The sequence below is a fragment of the Puntigrus tetrazona genome, chromosome 15 (assembly GCF_018831695.1).
Source record: "Puntigrus tetrazona isolate hp1 chromosome 15, ASM1883169v1, whole genome shotgun sequence".
NCBI classification, from domain to species: domain Eukaryota; kingdom Metazoa; phylum Chordata; class Actinopteri; order Cypriniformes; family Cyprinidae; genus Puntigrus; species Puntigrus tetrazona.
In genome coordinates this window covers 12,817,532-12,837,534 of record NC_056713.1, presented here as the reverse complement: position 1 = coordinate 12,837,534, position 20,003 = coordinate 12,817,532, and the positions used below count along the sequence as shown (strand labels likewise).

Sequence of the window (20,003 nt, the reverse complement as noted above, 5' to 3'; positions counted from 1 at the left end):
TCATTTAATAGTTCTGACGTCCTTGGGAGAAAGTATGGACACTGCCTCAGAGGTATCTGCTTACAAATAAAATAAAGGAAATAACATTTAAACTGATTCACAAATGTTACCCTACTAAGACCTTTCTTAAGAAATATAAGTCTGATATTAAAGTGAACTGCAGTTTTTGCCTTTCATCTGATGAAGACTTCATTCGTTTCGGCGGTGCACCTACACTGAAAAAGTTGGTCAGATTTTTTTAGTATTCATCCAATCTTATTTTGCGAGTAACTTTTACTTTTGTTTTAAAGATGCTTTCTTTGGAATGTACGACTACTCAAAAGAAAATACAGGAAAATATTGCATAATTAGTTTATGTTTTCAATTAGCTAAATTTCATATTCATAAACAAAAGTTTACTGGCTCTATCGTATCTATTTTGTAATGTTTGTATAATAATAATAATATAAAAAAAAGTTAAATAAAACAGTTCTGACTTTGGGCGCTGTTTTAAACAATGGGAAGTAATAAATGACAAAAAGGTAGCTGAATTAAGTGGATATTTCCCAAAAATCACTAAAACCACAATGCAATGCAAATGCAATGATGTTGTTTGTTAATGAAACAGTTCAAGACCAACAGTTTCAAAACAGTAGCAATATAAGAGTAGGTAAATATGGTAAATATGATAATGTTTTTGGCCGTATAACTAGTACAACCACCTCACTGTCCAAAGCTCGCTAAATGTGTGAAGCATTAACAGACTGAAAATAATTTCTAATCTCTAGTCTTGGCTCAGTTCCTTGCAATAAGTAAACAAATAAGCAACAGGCTGATTTGGGACATGATCCCCCTTAAAACTTGACAAAAAATAAAAATAAAACTGGTGTTTGAGGTGGTTTTTTTACACTATAAACTACTCAAACCATTCTTTTAAGTCACACAGACTTTCCTGCTCAAAATCAGCTGACACAGTAAAAATGTCTTTATGAGCTGCAAAGCAAATGTAATGCAGTAACTATTTCCTTTAAGAGTATAAAATCAACAAACAAAAAAAGTCCACGCATGCGTGTAAAGTTTTACAGTTTTTTAATTGCAGGCAACACAAATGAGGCAGACAGCTATTCACGATTTTCACATTTTGCTTTCTATATTTAATCAGATATGCAGTTTTTTTTGAAGTAACTAACTAAGAGCTTCACAGGAGTAGGTAATTACAGCATATTCAGACGTTGTGCTTAATTTCCTAGTGACCTCTTTCGAGTGGATGTGCAGTCTGTCAGCTGAAGCGTGCAGTAGCCCTGCTCTGGCCTCGTCCCTCCATCTCTGCAAAACACAATTCACACTGTAAAACATCTGGATCCATGATATCAAACAACTCCTCGTGAATTTCTTTGCAACGTTATAATAATATTTATTCTCACTGGTCTTTGATTTTTTGAAGGCTGGTGAAAGGCGTCAGATAGATCTGGATTGCTGGATCCTCTCACAGAGATCACGATATCAGCATAAGGGACTTCATGATCGCTCTGGCTGTCTGGGATTACATTTTAAAAATAAAATGATATGTGCACCAGTTAACTCTTGAGTGATACTGCCAGTCACATGATTTCATCCAGATATACCATTGCTCAAAGGTTCGGTGTTGCTATTTTTTTTTTAATGTTTATAAAATAAGTCTCTAATTGTGAAATATTACAATTTAATCTTTTGTATTTTAATATATTTTAAAATGTAAATTATTCCTGTGAAATCTCAGAAATCATTCTAATATGCTAATTTTCTGGTATTCTTATTATTATAAATGTATAAATGCTGATTAACATTTTTATACAAAATTATTTATTTGAATGAGAAATAATTTCAATGTAAACGTTAGTTTACTGTTACTTTGGATTACTTTACTATAATAGATTCTTATTAAATAAAAGTGTTTTATTAATAATGTTTTGTTAATATATATAACATGCTTTAAATTAACCCCTGAATGGCTTCTATAAAAATATTAAGCAGCAAAAAGCAGTTTCTTATTATTAGCAAATCATCAGATTAGAGTGATTTCTGAAGGTTCATGTTACACTAAACACAGCAATAAATTCTAAACAAATATATTAAAATAAAAACAGTTATTGTAATAATATTTAAGTTAATGTAAAAATATTTCACAATACAGTTTTTACTGTATTTCTGAAAAAACAAATGCAACCTTGGCGAGCGTAAGAGACATCTTTCAAAAACAATATATGCAAACTGAGAAAGACCTTGAGCGATTGGCCTTATCATCACAGCACCTCTGGATGTAACCCTACAAGAGAGCAGATACAGCTAATGAAAGAGATTTGATATGTTTCGCCGTTTCATCATGTTTAATTTCATACATAAAATTGCCCATTACCTTTCATGGACTCTGTTAGCAGAATTCATGGTCTTACATCCTTTTCTGTAGCACAAATACACCAGATGGGCTGTCAGGATAACTACTGCAGACACTGCAAAAGCTGCAAAGATCTTGGCCCAGGCGAATCCATCTGTGTGGCAAAATGCTGACTTGATGGACTGTGTTGTATGTGAATCTGAAAATGGGTTCATGTATTTTTGGAAGTGTAAAAGTGCTCACCCGATGTGATGACCTCTATTTCCACAGTGATAGCCTGGTCAGTGCAGGTCCCTTTGGTGCGGCACCTGTATCGTCCACTATCCTCTGCTTTGATTTCACTCCACTCTATTGTTGTGTCAGTTATTTTGTTCAAGGGGATGGTACTGTTTTCTCTGACCCACTGCACCTCGCAGTGTTTGCTATCAAGGGCGACGCAGTGAAGGATGAATGAGGTTCCCGCCATCACTTCGATGGTAGATAATGATGTAAACACTTCATCCAACTCCGTCTGACCCCTATACACCTTTACTCTCAGCGATGAATCTAGAGCAGTAAAACAACATTTAAAACATTAATTCAAACCAATAATGGCCTTAAAATAGCACAAGTGGAACTATCCTTGCAGATCCTTAACTTATAGGCTTACCAGCTAGTTCTTTAGGAGGTGATACTTGTACTTCAGATTCTTCTGTATAAGAGATTGCACAAATGGTAAGAAAAGTCCTGAGAATAATTAAAAGGAATAGTTCACACAAAAATAAGCATTTAGTTGCCTTAGAATTATAAGTTATGGGATACCGAGCTTCAAGGTTTTTGCATTCCATAGACTTGTGTAGGTAGAACCCTTATAAAATGTACACAGCTTGTATAATGTACTAAGGGATAAAATGTACACAGCTTACAAAAGAAACAAATGTCAGATAAAACCTTACAATTCCAAGGCGACGATTTGCTGAAAATTTACCCATTCTTAGTTGGGACATCCAAAATCTAGATGATTTTCTTCATCAGAACAGATTTGAAGAAAACCAAGTGTTACATTTCTTCTCAGCAGTGAATGGGTGCCGTCAGAATGAGAGACAGCTGATGAAAGATCCACAAGCAATAATCCACAAGTAATCCACATAACTCCAGTCCATCATTATTCAAAACTCTTCCTCCAGTGAAAAAGTCTGTTGTAAAATCAATATGTAATTTGACTGTTTATTCTTATTAACGCTGTTTGACCTGTACCTTCTCTCCTGATTCATACACAGACCTTTTCACTGGAAAAAGCAATACAGAGGACACATATTTTAGCAATGGTTTGAAAGTAAAAAAAATGTTGATTTGTTTATCAACAAAAAGTACAGTAACTTTTCACAGGACACTTGATGGACTGGAGTTGTGTGAAATACATGACATTTTAATCGTCTCTTTAAACTCTCATTCTGATGAAGGATCCAGTTAGTGAGCAAGAGATGTAATGTTTAATTTGTTCCTGTCAAAAAATAAACTCGTCTACATCTTGTAAATTTTCAGCAAATATTCATATTTTTGGGTGAAATATTCCCTCTTTAACATTGCAGGTTATTCATTGTTAACAATAAACTCCTCTTACCATTTACTTTCAGTGTTACCACAAGCTCTGTTTTACGAGGAAGTCCCGGACGGTCACTCTCTTCAGCAAGGCAAGAATAGTTATAACGTGTTTGCGCCCTAATTAGATAAGGTGTGTGCAAGCTCACGGTGCACATATCCCCTGAATAGGATCTTGTATGATTCCACTGGCACTTGCTACATGCTGGAGTGTCTTCCCAAGACCAGTAACCACGTGTAAAGCCACTGGAACAGTTGTAGGTACAGTTTAAAGTAAATGGCTCTCTGAGTTTTGCATTCTGAATCTCACGCTGGATTCCAGCATTCACAGCATCTGTAAAGAGCAATGAAGTTAACAGCAACTAGAAACTGCATTAATGTACCATTTAAATACTTTTGCAAGTATTTATTGAAATATCTTAAATTCTAGACCACAATTCCTAATAGTGTTACAATATAGATTCTCCCAAGACATTACCTTGAAATCCTAGTTGTAAAAGTAGCATAACATGAATCAGAAACATGTTTTGGCATTCATTCAAGATACGTTTTCTTATATCTGCATGAATGATAAATAGTGCATGGCATGAGTGAAAAACAAAGGGAAGCTCCTCCCCATGATGTGGGCTTCATGTATGAATAGCACCTGCCTTAAGAAAATGTGGTTAACTAAGCTTTTGGTACATTGTAATGCATGGCAAAAATGACTGAGAGTTTTGCAGCTTGATTAGTATGGCACTGTTTTTTTTTTTCATTTAACTAGAAATCAGCATTTTTACAATACATTTGAATGTCAAACAAATACTGTAGCATAGTTCTTTACAGATTGTTGATTGTTGTTTTTATGTAATTAAATTTTCTACGTATATAAAGAATTTAAATGGAAATTGCACGAGCGATATTAAAAGAAGCCCACGGTCTGATTCCTGAAAGCATGCTTGTTAATGAATCAAAGTGACTTTCCCTGCAGTTTGATGAATTTTTCAGCTCATTGCTGCAGTAAACTGGATCACGTTCATGCTTTGCATTGGAAACTCAGTACATTGGGGTTAGTACGGTTGGCACAGCTGTGGAGGTTTGAAGCTTCACTTGAACGCAAAGGAAAAGGAAACATCCTGCCTTCGCATTACCACAAAAAACATTATCACTCCATCATAATCTATTTTAACATGTACTGTCTCTGTTTTACACCTGCGTTCTTTTTTAATGTATGCTGTTTGGTTTTCTAATGCTTTCTTTGTTTTCGAATGTAAATAGTGCATAAATCATTTGACGAAATATTCGGGTTATTTCAATTAAATTCAAATATATATATACATATATTTTTATATATGTAGCATAATACAAAAAGAGTTATTTATTGTCCTATCCTATCTTTGTTTGTTTATTTATACTATTTATACTGTTTATGAATATTAATGTAAGTGCATGATGTATTAAACATTTGTTCCTGTAACATTAAGAAATAGAAAGGTAAATAAGATCCTGTACAGTCCATGGTTTAAAAAACAGACTGATATTCTAGAAGTTTACAGTTTTGCCCAGTAAGTGTATCACTGGCTTCTGGCTGGAATTGAGTTACATGGCTTGAATTTCACTTTCAATTATTGAGGTGTCCCTATTCACTGATAGACTTAAAGGGGATATAGAGCGACTGAGGACAGAAGTCTGCTGCGATGAAACGGGGAGCTTAAACTCGATCACCATGAACCGGTATTTTCTTTTCTTTTACTTCTGCATCACATGGACTGGCTTTAGACAGAGATGGAATGTATTTGTATCAGGTAGGTGCTATCAGCACGAAATGAAATTCATTAGAGAGCGTTAAATAAATGAAATTTTGTTACTGACTGAATATTGGTCAATGACAAAGTGGGCTTATTGATAACTGTAGCAGTTAGTAATTTATTGTTCAATATTTTGATGCAGGAGGTGACATGAGGCCTGAAGGTTCAGAGTATTTAATCTTCTGTAATCAGACTCAAATATCATGCCCAGAGGGAACCTACTTTTCATCAGGGATTTGTCTTGAGTGTCCTGCGGGGAAGTTGTAAGTGTGATTTTAAGGTTATTTAAAAGGTTTTATGTAAATACCTAATTTTATTTAATTTTTTTCCTTTCCTTACATTTTAGCTGTCCTGGTAATGTGTCTGCACCCAGAAAATGTCCCACTGGCATGTTTAACCCTTATACTGGGAAAAGCAGTATCCAGGACTGCCAGGTAACCAAGTAAATGAACAAAGCATCTTATTTAATGTTCATTTAGATTTTACCATCTTATTACGTATAGTTTTTAATAGTGTTTTATTAAGATCAAAAGTTGTATCAATATTATTATTTAATGCACCTGAGCTGCCGTGAACTAATAACGAACAGCTATACTTTAACAACAATACTGTAAGAAACGTTCATTGCTCATTGTTAGTTAATGTCAATTAATGCATTAATGGAAGCTTTTTGTAAAATTGTCTTTTAAAGCCCTGTGTCCCAGGTTTGGTAAGCACAGAAGACCGTGTGGAATGCAAGCTTTGTCCCGCTGGTTTCTCTTGTGACAGCGTATCAGGCAACCTCACAGCGTGTCTGTCAGGACAGTATTCACCAGAGGGATTCACCCAGTGTCTGCCGTGTCCCTTTGGCTTTGTTTGCATTGAGGGTTTTCAAATGAAGGTGGGCACAAACTAAAATGCTGCTTAAGAGATTTTTTTCCCTCCGTGTTGGCAATATTACACCCAACCTAAGCGTAAACTTTGGTGTGAACCATTTGTATTTGTTTGCTTCACTATTTCAGTGTGGCCTCGGAGAAGAACCAAACTTAAACCAGACGGAGTGCGTTGAGTGTGCTGAAGGCTACTATTCCACTCTGTGCAGTGCTCAATGTCAGCTGTGTCCTGCAGGTAAACATGGACTCCCATGTTTAATTCACATGAATTTGATGTCTTGCTTGCACCTGCTAAAGGGAAAATAAACACAAGCATCGGTGTCAAAGCATGCATACAGGTTTACAGACACAAAACTCCTTTCAAATCCCTATAAATTCCTCTTTAAGGAAGCCACTGTCCGTACAAAAAGATGTCTGCACCTCTTCCTTGTCCTGCGGGCCATTATTCAGACATACTGGGCCAGACTGAGTGTAAAAAATGCAATGGTTCATCAGCCTGCAGGAGTACAGTGACTCCGACCTGGTCAAGGGGACAGTTTCATCTTGGGCAGAGGTCAAGACAGCTTATCTCCTGTCCCCCTGGGACATACCGAGACGGAGAGAGATCGGACTGTGTTGTGTGTCCTGCAGGTGAGTCAGTATTTCAGGTTGGCCTGCTTTCTTTTCACGTTTAATGTCATATTTTGATTGTTAACATTTGTTTTTGCAGGGCATTACTGTGTTGCAAATATCGCAATACAATGCCCATCAGGAACATATGGACCAAAGGAAGGGCTACAAAGAGAAAGAGACTGTGCTATCTGTCCTGCAGGTACCTGTGATGTCCTAGAGGTTTTTCTATTTGCTAATGTCACAATTAAGCAATATAACAAGAGTAAGAGAGCTGCTTGTTTGACTGGCCGCACAGGCTGGAAATAAAAGTGCTCTTTTGAAATGGCTTTCATACAATACTTTACTTTAAAAGTTGGGTATTGGGTAACTTGCTTTTCAACACAGTCACATTTTCCAATGGCCAGTGAAAAATTCAGTGTTAAATCCCGTCATTATAATGGAAATTAAAGGGAGAACATTTTCGACAGAAAGCTGATTTTTCCAGTGCATTTAGGGTTTTCAAGCAAATTAGCTGCATTGGCTAAAAGAAGGCCGCTTTTCTACTGTGAACTTAATTTTAATCAGTTTTTGCTCTGACATGTCTCCAGGCATCATGCAGTAGTGCTTTTTCGTTTCTAAATAAAGTGTACTTAAGCGTTTTCAATGAATCAGTTGTTTGATTCAATGACTCACTCATAACCAAACAGTCACTTGTCGCCATCTACTGGTAAAACAATGTAACCCGCAGGAAGAGTCACTTTAAAATCCCCACTACTAACACCTAGACTGACATTCTGTCTGCAAAAAAACAGACAAATGTCCCACTCTATCAAATTTTATGGTCAGAAGTGAATGTTGTAATATCATAATGTACATGATAATAGCTGGAACTGTTTTGTTCTTCCTAGGTTTTTACTGTTTGGAGGGCACGTCTCGGAGGCCCAGCTCTCAGTTTCTGTGCCCACAAGGGTATTACTGTGAGGAAGGCACGGGTGTGCCGCACGGGTCACCTTGCCCTGCTGGAACTGCAGGAGGACAATTGGGTCAGACAAGTAGAGCAGCTTGCAAGAGATGTGCAGAGGGTCGCTTCTGTCCCACAGGTTAGGGCATGAACCCAAGGCACACATATGCATGATTGCATTCATACACACACATGTGCATATTACACATGATCTTTAGATTTTTGTTTTCGTGATATTATCTGTGAACGATGACTGGTCTCTATAGACATACTATTTTTGCAGAAATCTAAATAGTTAAATGTTATGATGCTGTGCCTTTACCGAAGATTGCAGTAAAGCAGCAACTTTCATTTTCCACTGCCATCGAACTGTTTCCTGCCCTCAGCTGTTTCCTGAGTGTGGGTCTGAAGTGCAGAGATGATGGAAATGTTGTTTGTGACGTTTTACACCATAGCTTTGTGTTTAAGTAAAGCACATCTCCATTTCCGTTTATTGAATTTATTGTTGTAGACATAAACAGACAGACTTAAAATGTCAATAATTGTTTGTAATTTTAAGAGTTCATGTTTTATTTTTATTCTTGTCATTCTTTTACATATATTTAATACACACACATATATTTATATACATTCACAAAATAGTATTTTAATAATATTACTAAAAATTTATTTTATTACTATAAATTAAAGTATACAAATGTATTGAGTCAGATTCCATTCTCCTCAGGCTAATAGATATGGTATAAAAGCCAGAAAACTTAAAACCCTTCTTAATCTGTAGGTTCTGCGGGTCCTGGCTTGCTTTGTGCCCGTGGAAGGTACTGTCCAGCAGGCACGCTCAGTGAGATCTTATGTCCTCAAGGGACCTTCACCCCACATCAGGGGGCACTGAGTAATATTTCTTTCTTGAAACCTTAATTCTCATGAAAACACATCCATATAAATCTACCATCATGTTCATATTTGTCTTTATTTTCATCATAGGTGTAAAAGACTGTTTAAAGTGTCCACCAGGCTTCTACTGTCCAGAAGGAACAAGTGACCCAATGCCTTGTCAGCCAGGCACCTTTAACCCCCTAGAGGGGCAGGATGCGCTGGCAGACTGCAGGCCTTGTTACCCAGGCAAAGCATGCACACAAGTTGCCCTGAAGTTTCCTGATGTGGATTGTATGCCAGGGTTAGTGCATTTTGCACCTGAGAAAAAATATACCATAACAATATAACCTAAGCTGGACTCTGAACTTGGTTTTTGCCATCATGGTTTTATCCATTTTCTAGTCAAAAAGTGTATTTTTGTTTTCTCGTTTTTTCAGGTTTGTGTGTCCGCCAGGTTCTGCCAGACCAAATGACCCATCCAACGCTTGCTCTCCTGGCACCCTTAGTAACCGCACAGACCTCACCGACCTCTCCCAGTGTCAGCAGTGTCCTGCGCGTTATGCCTGTCTTCGAGGTGCCAAGCAACCTACAGAACAGTGTAGTTGCTTTTGTCAGTTTTATTTTAAGTAGTATAATTACAATTTCTGCTTTTACAGGCACTGGTGGAATCCAGAGGCCTCCGCTTTTTTGCTTTCCTGGACATTACTGCCCTGTGGGCACTATGTTCCCCACTCAGCACAAGTGTCCAGCTGGTACCTGGAGCGATCGCAGTGGATTGGAGTCGGAGCGTGAGTGCCGGCCATGCACGAAAGGCTGGTATTGTTTAGCAGGAGTGGGCGCTCCCTCTGGGAGATGCAACTCGGGACACTACTGCCCTGAAGGTAGTGATGCTGTGTGAAATAATATGCGGTAATTTCCGTTTTTGGGTGAACTATTAAACAGTTAGATTGAAGTCTCGATATATACTATATGTGCATTTTAAACTACACATATAGCATATAGTTTACAGTATTTATCTCTACAGGTACGTTATATGGCTCACAGCATCCATGTCCTCCAGGCACTTACAGCACAAAGATTGGTAACGGCGGAAAAGAGGACTGTCAGGTCTGTCCAGAAGGCTATTACTGTAAGGAGGGTACATCCAAACCCACTTCCTGTCCAACGTGAGTAATAGTCCATCGATTCGAATAATAAAATAAAGCCAGGTAAGAATGTAGTGGATTTGACTTTCCCTTATGTGTCCAGAGCAACATTTCGTCGGATAAAGGGGGGCCGGAGATCAGAGGATTGCTCTGTGTGTCCTGCTGGCTACTTCTGTCCACATCCAGCCACAATCAATCCAAAAGTTTGTGGAACAGGAAGTTATTCTGTAAGCCGGGCAGCTAGTTCTATTGTAATGTCTCATTGTAATAAATGAATAAACAGTTTTCTGATAAATTCTCTTTTTCTTTAGGATGAAGGATCAGTGGAGTGTCAGCCATGTTTGCCGGGTCACTACTGCAGTAATGAGACCACCAGCGAGGAGGCCATGCTCAGAGTAATGGTCTGCCCGCCAGGTTTCCTCTGCTCACAGGGCCTGGATCGAGAACCCCAGCGCTCAGCGGTATTCTGCCCAATAGGCTTTTACTGTCCCGGTGGAAGCGTTGTAAGTATCATTTCAAGGCTCAGAAACATTGCGAACATCGTTGATCATCGTGTCAGACGATCAATGGCACGAAACATAGCAATTATTTTCTTTTCTATTATTTATGTCCTACTCAGGATCCTAATCCTGTTCCGTGCCCCAAAGGAACCTACAGTCATCAGCCAGGACTACGTGACCCTTCAGACTGCACAAAGTGTCCAGAGGGCAAATACTGCTACACAGAGAATCCCCAGCAAGAGCCCATTATTGAACCAGTATGTTTACACTCAAGTTTTTGTTTCAACTGTCTGGTTATTATTTAGTCTATTAAAGTAATAATTCATCAGCACCCATCAACCTGACAAAAAACCTAAATTAAATATTAAATATTCACCCTCATTTTTATGCAGAATTTATAAGGAGTTATCTAGAAGAAAGTCCAAACTGCTCTTTATACAATGTAATAAAAACACCAAAACTTTGTATAAACATACCTGTCAATAAAGCACATTCTGATTCTGATATAAATTTCCATTAAACTTGTTTATCTTTCCAATCAGACAGGAAACTGTCCTGATGGATACTACTGTCCTCCTGGTACGGGACACCCAAACTCATTTCCGTGCCAGTCTGGCTTCTTCAGGAATGACTCGTATGGACATGGAGGAGAAGCTTGTGTGGAATGTCCTCCTGGTCACTACTGTCCTGCTCTGGCCACAAACACTCCTACAGTCTGTCCACAGGTAAAAATGAGAAATGTTTCTTGAGCACCACATCGGTACATTTGAATAATTTCTGAAAGATCACATGACACTGAAGACTGTTTGAAAATATTATATACCTCGAACCTGATAGCGTGTTGCAAGCATTTTACAGAATATTTACTGAAACAGTTTGAAAACTAATGTGTATTAAATGAAGACTTTTAAAAACATTCAAAAAATGTACAAACTTTTGAGGTAATGTATATACTTTTTTTTTTGTTTTTGCTTTAAATGTCAGGGTTTCTACTGTAATGAGGGGAGCTCAGCCCCAGAGCCGTGTGAAGAGGGCACATTTGGATCCCGGCCAGCCCTGAGTGAAGCATCACAGTGCACCCTATGTAGTGGGGGGAAATATTGCACCGGTTTGGGCAAAACTGAACCCACTGGGGACTGTGAAGGAGGATTCTATTGTAGACAGGGGTCTACAAGTCCTGTAAGATTATCCTTTTTTTTAATACTTCAAAGTATAGTTCACCTAAAAATGAAAATTCTGTTATTAATTACCCATTCCCCTTATCACAGCAAATACGTAAGTCCTTTGTTCATCTTCTGAACACAAATAAATATATTTTTCATCAAAATCAAAGAGCTTTCTGACCCTTCATAGACAGCTAACATGTAGCAGCCACGTGACCAGAAAGGTGGTAAGGACATTGTTAAAATAGTTTTTATGATTATTAAAGGAAAACAAATGCATTGTTTCACCAGCAGATGAAGTCACCATTTTTTATTTTAGCTTCATAACATCACGGTTGGACTACTGATGTCACACATCATTTTTGTTTTTATCACCTTTTTGGGAGTTGAACATTTTGGGTGCTTTGCTGTTTATGCGGGGTCAGAAAGCTCTTGGATTTCATTAAATCTTAATTTGTCATCTGTCTTATGGGTTTGGAATGACATGAGGTCATTTTTATGACCTTTGAATTTTTATTTTTGGATGAACTATCCGTTTAACTTTGCCTTTGATTCGTTTTTAATGAATAATCAAACTTTCTGGTCTTGACAGGTTCCTCCTGATAATCATGGTCATGAAGGGGGTGTGTGTCCCGCTGGCAGTTTCTGCCCGCCAGGCTCAGTTCACCCACAGCCCTGCCCTTCAGGAACCTACAGTAACAGCACAGGCCTCCAACATGCAGAGCAGTGTGTCACCTGTCCTCCAGGGTATGAATGCAAGAGCAAAATCTTACAAAGTTCTAAATACGTTTGAGTCCAGTAAGTTCAGTAAATGTAATTTTTTATATTTCTGTGAACTATCCCTTTAATTTAAAATTGTAAAAAAAAAATTATGCTGTCCTAGTTATTACTGTTTAGGAACAAACGCTACATCTCCTTCTGGTTCATGCTTTGCTGGCTATTACTGCACCGGAGGTTCAGCCACACCAGTCCAAAATGAAGCTGAGGAGGGACACTACTCTTCAGAAGGAGCTGTGAGGGCCGAACCGTGCGCACTGGGAACTTTCCAACCAGTATGTCACACATTTAGAGCATTTACACCAAGTAACATTTTCATTGTATTGTATTCATTGGATCAATTTTATTAAATTTCAATTTATTTTTCCGTTTTACTTCTTTTCCATCAGGGAAGAGGCTACAACTCATGCATTGAATGCCAATCAGGAAGACTGTGCAACAAGACAGGCCTATCACAGCAGCCCCTGTGTCCACCTGGACACTTCTGCCCTGCTGGATCCCTGATTGCTCACCCGTGTCCCCCTGTGAGTATGAAATCTCATTTTCTATCTATTATACACTAAAATATCTGCTGCTTGCCCAGGGTAATTTTTTGATAAAAATGCAGTTAAAAGGTAATATTGTTACTATTTAAACAGACAAAAAAAATGCTAACTTTTAAATGGCATGTTCATTTGATTTCCTCATCTGACTTTTTGTATTCATTCGAAGGGTACATACACGGCAGGTTCAGGAGCGGAGGATCTGCAGCACTGCGGCCCGTGTGATGCTGGTCACTACTGTCACTCACCTGGACTGACTGCTCCTCAGGGACCCTGTGAGCCTGGTTTTTACTGCACTGGTGGATCTCACGTTGCCTCTCCGGTAACAGCATACTATTCATCACTCTTTTTTTTTGATCCAAAAAAATGAAAGATCACTCATTCATTCATCCATTTTTCTTTTACAGATTAGCTCCAGATATGGTGACATATGCCCCATCGGTTATTACTGTCCAGCAGGCACCAGGTACCCTCATGAGTACCCCTGTCCTCCTGGAACCTGGAGTAACGCACTGGGGGCCCAGAATGTGTCGTCCTGTTGGCTCTGCCCTGCTGGATTCTTCTGCAACAGCTCTGGCCTCACTCAGCCCACTGGAATATGTGCTCCAGGTACAAATTAATTTTTCCATTTACACTAGTGCGTTTTGGTTGTAAAAGTCATTACTATTGCCAATGGTTACGCCTATCGTTTACACTAATCTGGCTTTTTCGAGGCTGCGTATCCTAGATGACCGTGTAAAATTCATCCAGGTTGACTTTTGTTGTTATTGAGTTCTTCTCTATTCTGTTATATAGGGTTTTATTGTGCTGGTGGAGCTAAAACGGCCATGCCTGATGATGGGTTAACAGGAAACAGGTGTCCGACGCGGTATTACTGTCCACAGGGGTGTACATCCCCTCTGCACTGCCCTGATGGAACACACTCAAATAGCACAGGTAAACTTTACATTCGCTTTGGTATACATTTTCTTGAACCTGAATATCCAGTGTTTATATTCAGATCTTTATCAGACTTAATTGGAATATTATGTATTATATATATAGTTTAACAGATAATTAGATTAGATTAACAGATAATTAGAATTAATATTGTTGTATTATTTTAAAAATAGTATGTGTGTATAAGATTTTCATTTTATACTTTATGATTCAAGCAAAAATGTTGCCCTAGTAACTTACTGAAATAAAGTATAAGGATTAAAATTATTGTTTTACTTAAATAAAAACAAATTAAAGCAAAAAAGCAAAAATACTTTTTTAAAAAGCAATAACATTAAACCTAAAAAGAAAAATGGGGCCAAAGCCCAAACAACTAAAATAAAGAAACTTAAACTAGAATTAAAATTGAAAATGGAAAAATATAAAAATAAGGAATTCAAAGCAAACAAAAAAAGCATTCATTTAAACTGTAATATAGTATATATAATACAAAAATAGCACTTGCCAGGGGTGTATTTTGTTAATATTATAGTCTAAAACTTTATGATTAGTTTGTACACTTCTTCATTGTATGATTGGAACTTCAAACACTTTACCATCACCACTGTGGTGCATACTTTTCATACTTAGTATAAATATGCAAATTCATATCGTTATTTATAATTAAATTTGTCATAAACACCTCTTTGCGTATTGTCTGTTCTTTGCCTTCAGCTCATACACATCAAGTCATGCACAATGTCAACTCAAAGCGTAATAAAGTAAGTTGTGATCAGTGTATTATCAATGTGTGTGAATGCAGGTGCTGCAGAGTGCAGTGACTGTCCCACTGGATGGCTGTGTCTGGAGGGGGAGGAGCTCCAGTTGTGTCCAGAGGGACATTACTGCCTGGGGGGCACAGTGGAGGACATCCTCCCCTGCCCTCCAGGCACATACAGCCCCAAAGCAGGACAAAACCAAGTAGAGCAGTGTTTACTGTGCTCAGCTGGTGAGAGCAGTGCCCCTGCTTTACTTACACCTTTGGCAGTTTTAATAGCATTGGTGTAGTTTTATGTTCATCATACCCACCTATCATTTTAAGGAATGTTCTGTGAGGATTGGGGACTAGTTGAACCTACTGGTCCCTGCCAGGCTGGGTATTTTTGCCTCGCAGGTATGTCTGATTACATAAACACTTGGCTTTGTCATCATTCTGTTGAACTGAACTGTGGCGTCTAAGCATTTGTGGTTCATGTGGCTTTTGCAGGCATAAACTTCAAGAATCCTGATGCGAATATTAGCACAGGGGTGGGTGGGCCGTGTCCTGTAGGTCATTACTGTCCTGAGGGCACCAGCCTTCCTTTACCCTGCCCGCTTGGCACTTTTTCTAAAAGGTACTGTACTTCACAGGGATAAATGGTCTTACCAAACCAAGATGAATAAATGAAAAGATTAACAGATTTCTTTTATATATGTATATACAGTCTGTATGTAATTGAGAAGACGGGGTGCTCTCTGTGTCCTGCTGGGCTGTTCTGCGGTTCAGTCGGCTTGAGTAGACCATCTGGACTCTGTCAGGAGGGGTTCTACTGTCCTGCTGGGGCATCGTCATCCACAGGTGGGACCATCCAACCATGTTTGTCAATTTGATGACATCTTGCTGATTGCCTGTTTGTATTCTGCAACTGACTGTGGTGTTATGGTTTATACAGGCTATGATTCTGAAGGTGGTCTCTGTCCTCAAGCGCACTTCTGCCCCGCTGGCAGTGCCGTGCCTGTTCCCTGCCCTGCAGGCACCTATACCAACCTGACAGGGCAGATTAAGTGCACTACCTGCCATGCTGGATACTATTGCCCAGAGAGTACCAGCAAATACAATATGTACCCCTGTCCTCCTGGATTCTACTGCCCTGATGGTAAGAGACAAAATAACATGTGAATGGAAAAAAGTACTGCATACAATGCAAGAAAATAATATTCTAATCAGTAGACAGTAAAGACTAAAAAAAAAAAAAAATAAAACCCAGTTTTAAAATTATAAGAAACTTTTTTTTAAACGCTTTTTAACTTTTTTGTTCATCAGTGAATTAGAGTTTCCAGAAAAATGTAAAGCACCATGACTGTTTTTAACATAAATTAGTCATGTTTCTAGTTTAGAAAAAGCCTTGTCTGAGCGTTTTTTACAAGCCAGAAGTTTGAAAGTTTAGATTAGATAGATGTTGATAATGTTTGGCTAGCATTATTTAGCATATTGCTAACATTATTAGCATCATGTTTTTAGTATGATTTGCAAGTTGTTAACGTTATTAGCATGATAAGGATGTTTTTAGCATAATTAGAGGTTGTTAGTATGTTACCATGTTTGTCACATTGCTAGTATGATTAGCATGGTACTATTAGGTGATCAGACGTGCCTGTTCCTGGGGATATGTTCAAGTAATCAGGTTTTAGCTGTTTGCGCTGCACAGATGGATCTTTGTATGACATCATAGTCTAACATGTTTTAGCATGACTAATCCTTGCTAGCATGATTAGAATGCTGTTAGCATGATTTAGCATGTTGTCTTAGGACAGTTAAGCTTGTGTTAGGCAGCTTAAATACTGTATTACTCTTATTTGTGAAAAGGTCTATGGGAGTTTTTTTATCATCTGTTTAAATTCGATTAAATAGTGTGCATTCTAATACAGACCATAACCTGGATATAATTATTGGCTTATCAGTATGTCAGTGGATCTCTAATGTTAATAAAAAAAATTTGAGAATATGCACAACTATGTTGAAAACTATTAGAAAATATGCAAATGACACTAGATACATTTATACTAAAAGTATAATATTCATTAAAGATATTTAATTAAAGAATTCACATCTCAGTAATACGCTGTGTTGATCTTTGTTTACAGGAACAAAGCATGCCGCCCAGTTCCCCTGCCCACGAGGCTATTACAACCCTGAGCCCATGACCCACAGTCTGGACAGTTGCCTGCCCTGTCCTCCGGGCCATTACTGTGAGAAAGAGCGGCTGTCCGCTGTGTCTGGGAAATGTAAAGCTGGTAAGTGCATCACCTGAGTGAAACAATCAATATTTAAACTAAATATAAAAACCCAATTTGAGTTCAACAAAATAAAATCATTACACAGGATGGTTTTGTGTATCTGCTGCCTGGAACGCTCAGCCCTTTGACTTGGATAACTACACTAATGCTAACTGCCTATGCCCTGCGTCGTCCACTGGGGGCAGATGCCAGGAGGGGTTTTACTGTCCATCTGGGACCTCCGAGCCTGTATCTTGCCCTCCAGGAGCTTTCTGCAACATGACCGGTGCGTAGTCGCCTGATGTGAAGCAACTATGTACTTTTGCAAAATGGTCTGTTTATATCTGATCTTCTAAAACAGGTCTAGCCCTGCCAAGCGGACCGTGCTCTCCTGGTTATTACTGCATGAAGGAAGCCACTTCATCCAGACCTACAGATGGCATCACAGGCAACACCTGCCCTCCAGGAACTTACTGTGGTAATTACTGGGTCATTCAGATGTAGCTGATTTAAAACAAGCCTCATCCAATTTATTTTAGTTATGAATATTTATCGTTTTCCCCAGACGAGGGCTCTAGTGCACCACAGCCGTGTCCAGCTGGGACCTTCTCCCCAGAAGCAAGCCTCGTAAGCAAGGACGAGTGTCAGCCCTGTAGAGCGGGTTACTACTGCGCTACTACAGGCCTTCAAGCTCCCACTGCCCCCTGCAGGCAGGGTGAGAAGCACCACAGCACAAACCCAGTGCCATTTAAACAATTTCTACATCTTGTCCTTGTCCTTTTTTTGGTAGGTTACTGGTGCCCGGCTGGTCAGACAGATGACCTAGCTCTGCCGTGTCTGGTTGGTCATTACTGTCCCCTAGGAAGCCCTGTCCCAATTCTTTGTCCCACTGGGACATATCAGGACAAGCAGAAGCAGGCAAACTGTACAATCTGTGAATCAGGCAAGCTGCAGCCATCTAAAGCAAACTGTGTGACACACACCCACATTTCTATTTCTGAAAACATACTGAAGCTTGTATCCTATTTTTTGGTTTCTCCTACACCAGGTTTTTATTGCGATGAGACATTTGGGGCTGCAAATATGTCTGTCCTCCAGCCTTGTCCAAAGGGATATTTCTGTCCTAAAGGAACAGGTTATGCTAAACAGTTTCCATGCCCTGCCGGCACCTATAACCCCCGTGAGCTCATGGACAGTCAAAACGACTGTCTATTTTGTCCGTCAGGACATTACTGTCCAGATGCTGGACTTGAAGAACCTGCAGGTGAGATTTTAATAAAGAGTCTGAATCGTGTGTTTATCACACATGCCATATGTTTTTGCCATAAAAGCCCTGTGTTCAAATGACTGTTCGTAGGACTATGTTTGGCTGGTTTCTGGTGTATAAAGGGCTCACTATCACCGAGTCCTTTGGATGGTCCTACAGGGACAGTATGTCCAGTTGGTCACTATTGTCCAAAAGGTATTTCAGTAATTTCACCCACAAAAATTTGTCAGGCCTGTCTTACAAGATAGCATGCTTTAATAATAGAGATGTACTGCTATTGAGATTCAGGTTGAAAATATATATAATTATATATTTATTTACATAGAATTGTTATATAGAGTAGAGTATATATAAATATATTATTCTGATGCAATACTACTGATTTGATTTCATTGAGTTTTTTGAAAGTCTCTGTCTGTTACTATAGGCACTGGTAGTCCTGTGCCCTGTCCGGTGGGAACATGGTCTAACAGCACAGGACTAAACAGTGCTGAGGAGTGTCAGTCGTGCCCTGGAGGGTTTTACTGTGCCTCTACTGGTCTGACTGAACCCAGTGGACTCTGCTCTAGTGGGTATGAGCCAATAAATATATTGTATACACTATAACTTCAATACAAATGATAGTTTAACTTATGGCATCATGTTTCCCCAAAAGGTTTTATTGTGCAGAGAAAGCTGAGACTCCCACCCCTATTGATGGGGTCTCTGGCCACATCTGCCCAGAGGGTCATTACTGTCCTCCAGGAACCACTCTTCCTGTGCCATGTGATCCTGGGACTTTTGTAACCGTCACTCAGGCCTCTCAGTGCTGGCCCTGCACAGCCGGCTGGTACTGTGTGGATGGAGCCCGGCTGCTGTGCCCAGCTGGTTGGTGCTTTGGTCTCTCGTTGGCTATGTTTGGAATGGAGTACTAGTGTACTGCTTACTGGCTGCTGCGCTTGTATATTCTGCCAACAGTTTTGAAAAAGTATGTGAAGCAGTTTGCATTTATGCAACTGTTCGTGTTTTAAACAGTAGTGTGCTACACTGTCACATGACCTCAACCCACTGCATTTTAAATTCTGTAAGAGGCATCCCGTTATCTTTTTGGACAAATTGTTATTTTATATATATTTTTTTAATGTTTTACAATCTGATCAAATGATAATTAACTAACATTGCATGTTTATTTTCAATGCATAGAATTAATTAATGTATTGTTAATACCGTATCTAATTAATCAGATGTCTCAGCATGTGATGTAAATTTATTATTAATATATATATATATATATATATATATATATATATATATATATATATATAGAGAGAGAGAGAGAGAGAGAGAGAGAGAGAGAGAGAGAGAGAGAGAGAGAGAGAGAGAGAGAGAGAGAGAGTGAGAGAGAGAGAGAGAGATATTATAGTATAATAGTGTGTTTTTATATAATGCTACTAGAATAGTAGTAAAAGTAGTGTCAATTACTTAATACCTAAGTTTGTAACAGGTTCAAGAAAATGAAATTAAAAACAGCACCACACAGTGGAGAAACACATTACATAAACATGCTGGTTCATTTCACCCAAATCCAGCAGTCACTTTTAGGCTGTTATCTGTCTGCTCCTTAGGTTTCTATTGTCCTGAAGGCACAGGTTATG

General features: G+C 38.8%; 4 protein-coding genes across 4 annotated transcripts in view; all 4 read left to right on the top strand.

Moving 5' to 3' along the window:
* Positions 1-5,650: 5,650 nt before the first annotated feature.
* Positions 5,651-9,919, top strand: LOC122358637 (multiple epidermal growth factor-like domains protein 6). Its single transcript, XM_043258515.1, has 11 exons — positions 5,651-5,984; positions 6,068-6,155; positions 6,413-6,601; positions 6,723-6,828; positions 6,981-7,223; positions 7,303-7,404; positions 8,093-8,284; positions 8,927-9,037; positions 9,130-9,322; positions 9,459-9,595; positions 9,678-9,919. The coding sequence occupies exons 1-11, from the start codon at positions 5,872-5,874 to the stop codon at positions 9,917-9,919; spliced, it is 1,716 nt and encodes a 571-aa protein (XP_043114450.1). The 5' UTR covers positions 5,651-5,871.
* A 576-nt stretch (positions 9,920-10,495) lies between these two features.
* On the top strand, positions 10,496-15,212 carry LOC122358636 (multiple epidermal growth factor-like domains protein 11). Its single transcript, XM_043258514.1, has 11 exons — positions 10,496-10,669; positions 10,786-10,923; positions 11,209-11,391; positions 11,651-11,845; positions 12,422-12,576; positions 12,713-12,881; positions 12,996-13,130; positions 13,318-13,470; positions 13,556-13,757; positions 13,944-14,084; positions 14,890-15,212. Exons 1-11 carry the CDS (start codon positions 10,553-10,555, stop codon positions 15,132-15,134), a joined length of 1,833 nt encoding a protein of 610 aa, XP_043114449.1. The 5' UTR covers positions 10,496-10,552; the 3' UTR covers positions 15,135-15,212.
* Positions 15,171-18,378, top strand: LOC122358635 (multiple epidermal growth factor-like domains protein 6). Its single transcript, XM_043258513.1, has 10 exons — positions 15,171-15,240; positions 15,334-15,460; positions 15,551-15,684; positions 15,779-15,982; positions 16,971-17,120; positions 17,209-17,388; positions 17,464-17,580; positions 17,668-17,817; positions 17,893-18,020; positions 18,328-18,378. Exons 1-10 carry the CDS (start codon positions 15,171-15,173, stop codon positions 18,376-18,378), a joined length of 1,311 nt encoding a protein of 436 aa, XP_043114448.1.
* Positions 18,379-18,463: 85 nt separating this feature from the next.
* The window catches only part of si:ch211-286b4.4 (SCO-spondin), a 30,419-nt gene continuing 28,879 nt past the window's right edge, over positions 18,464-20,003 (top strand). Inside the window, exons 1-4 of the mRNA XM_043258512.1 lie at positions 18,464-18,533; positions 18,797-18,941; positions 19,025-19,236; positions 19,974-20,003. The exon at positions 19,974-20,003 is cut by the window's right edge and continues 189 nt beyond it. Of these exons, the coding sequence (XP_043114447.1) occupies positions 18,464-18,533; positions 18,797-18,941; positions 19,025-19,236; positions 19,974-20,003 (457 nt within the window). The remainder of the gene's footprint in view (positions 18,534-18,796; positions 18,942-19,024; positions 19,237-19,973) is intronic.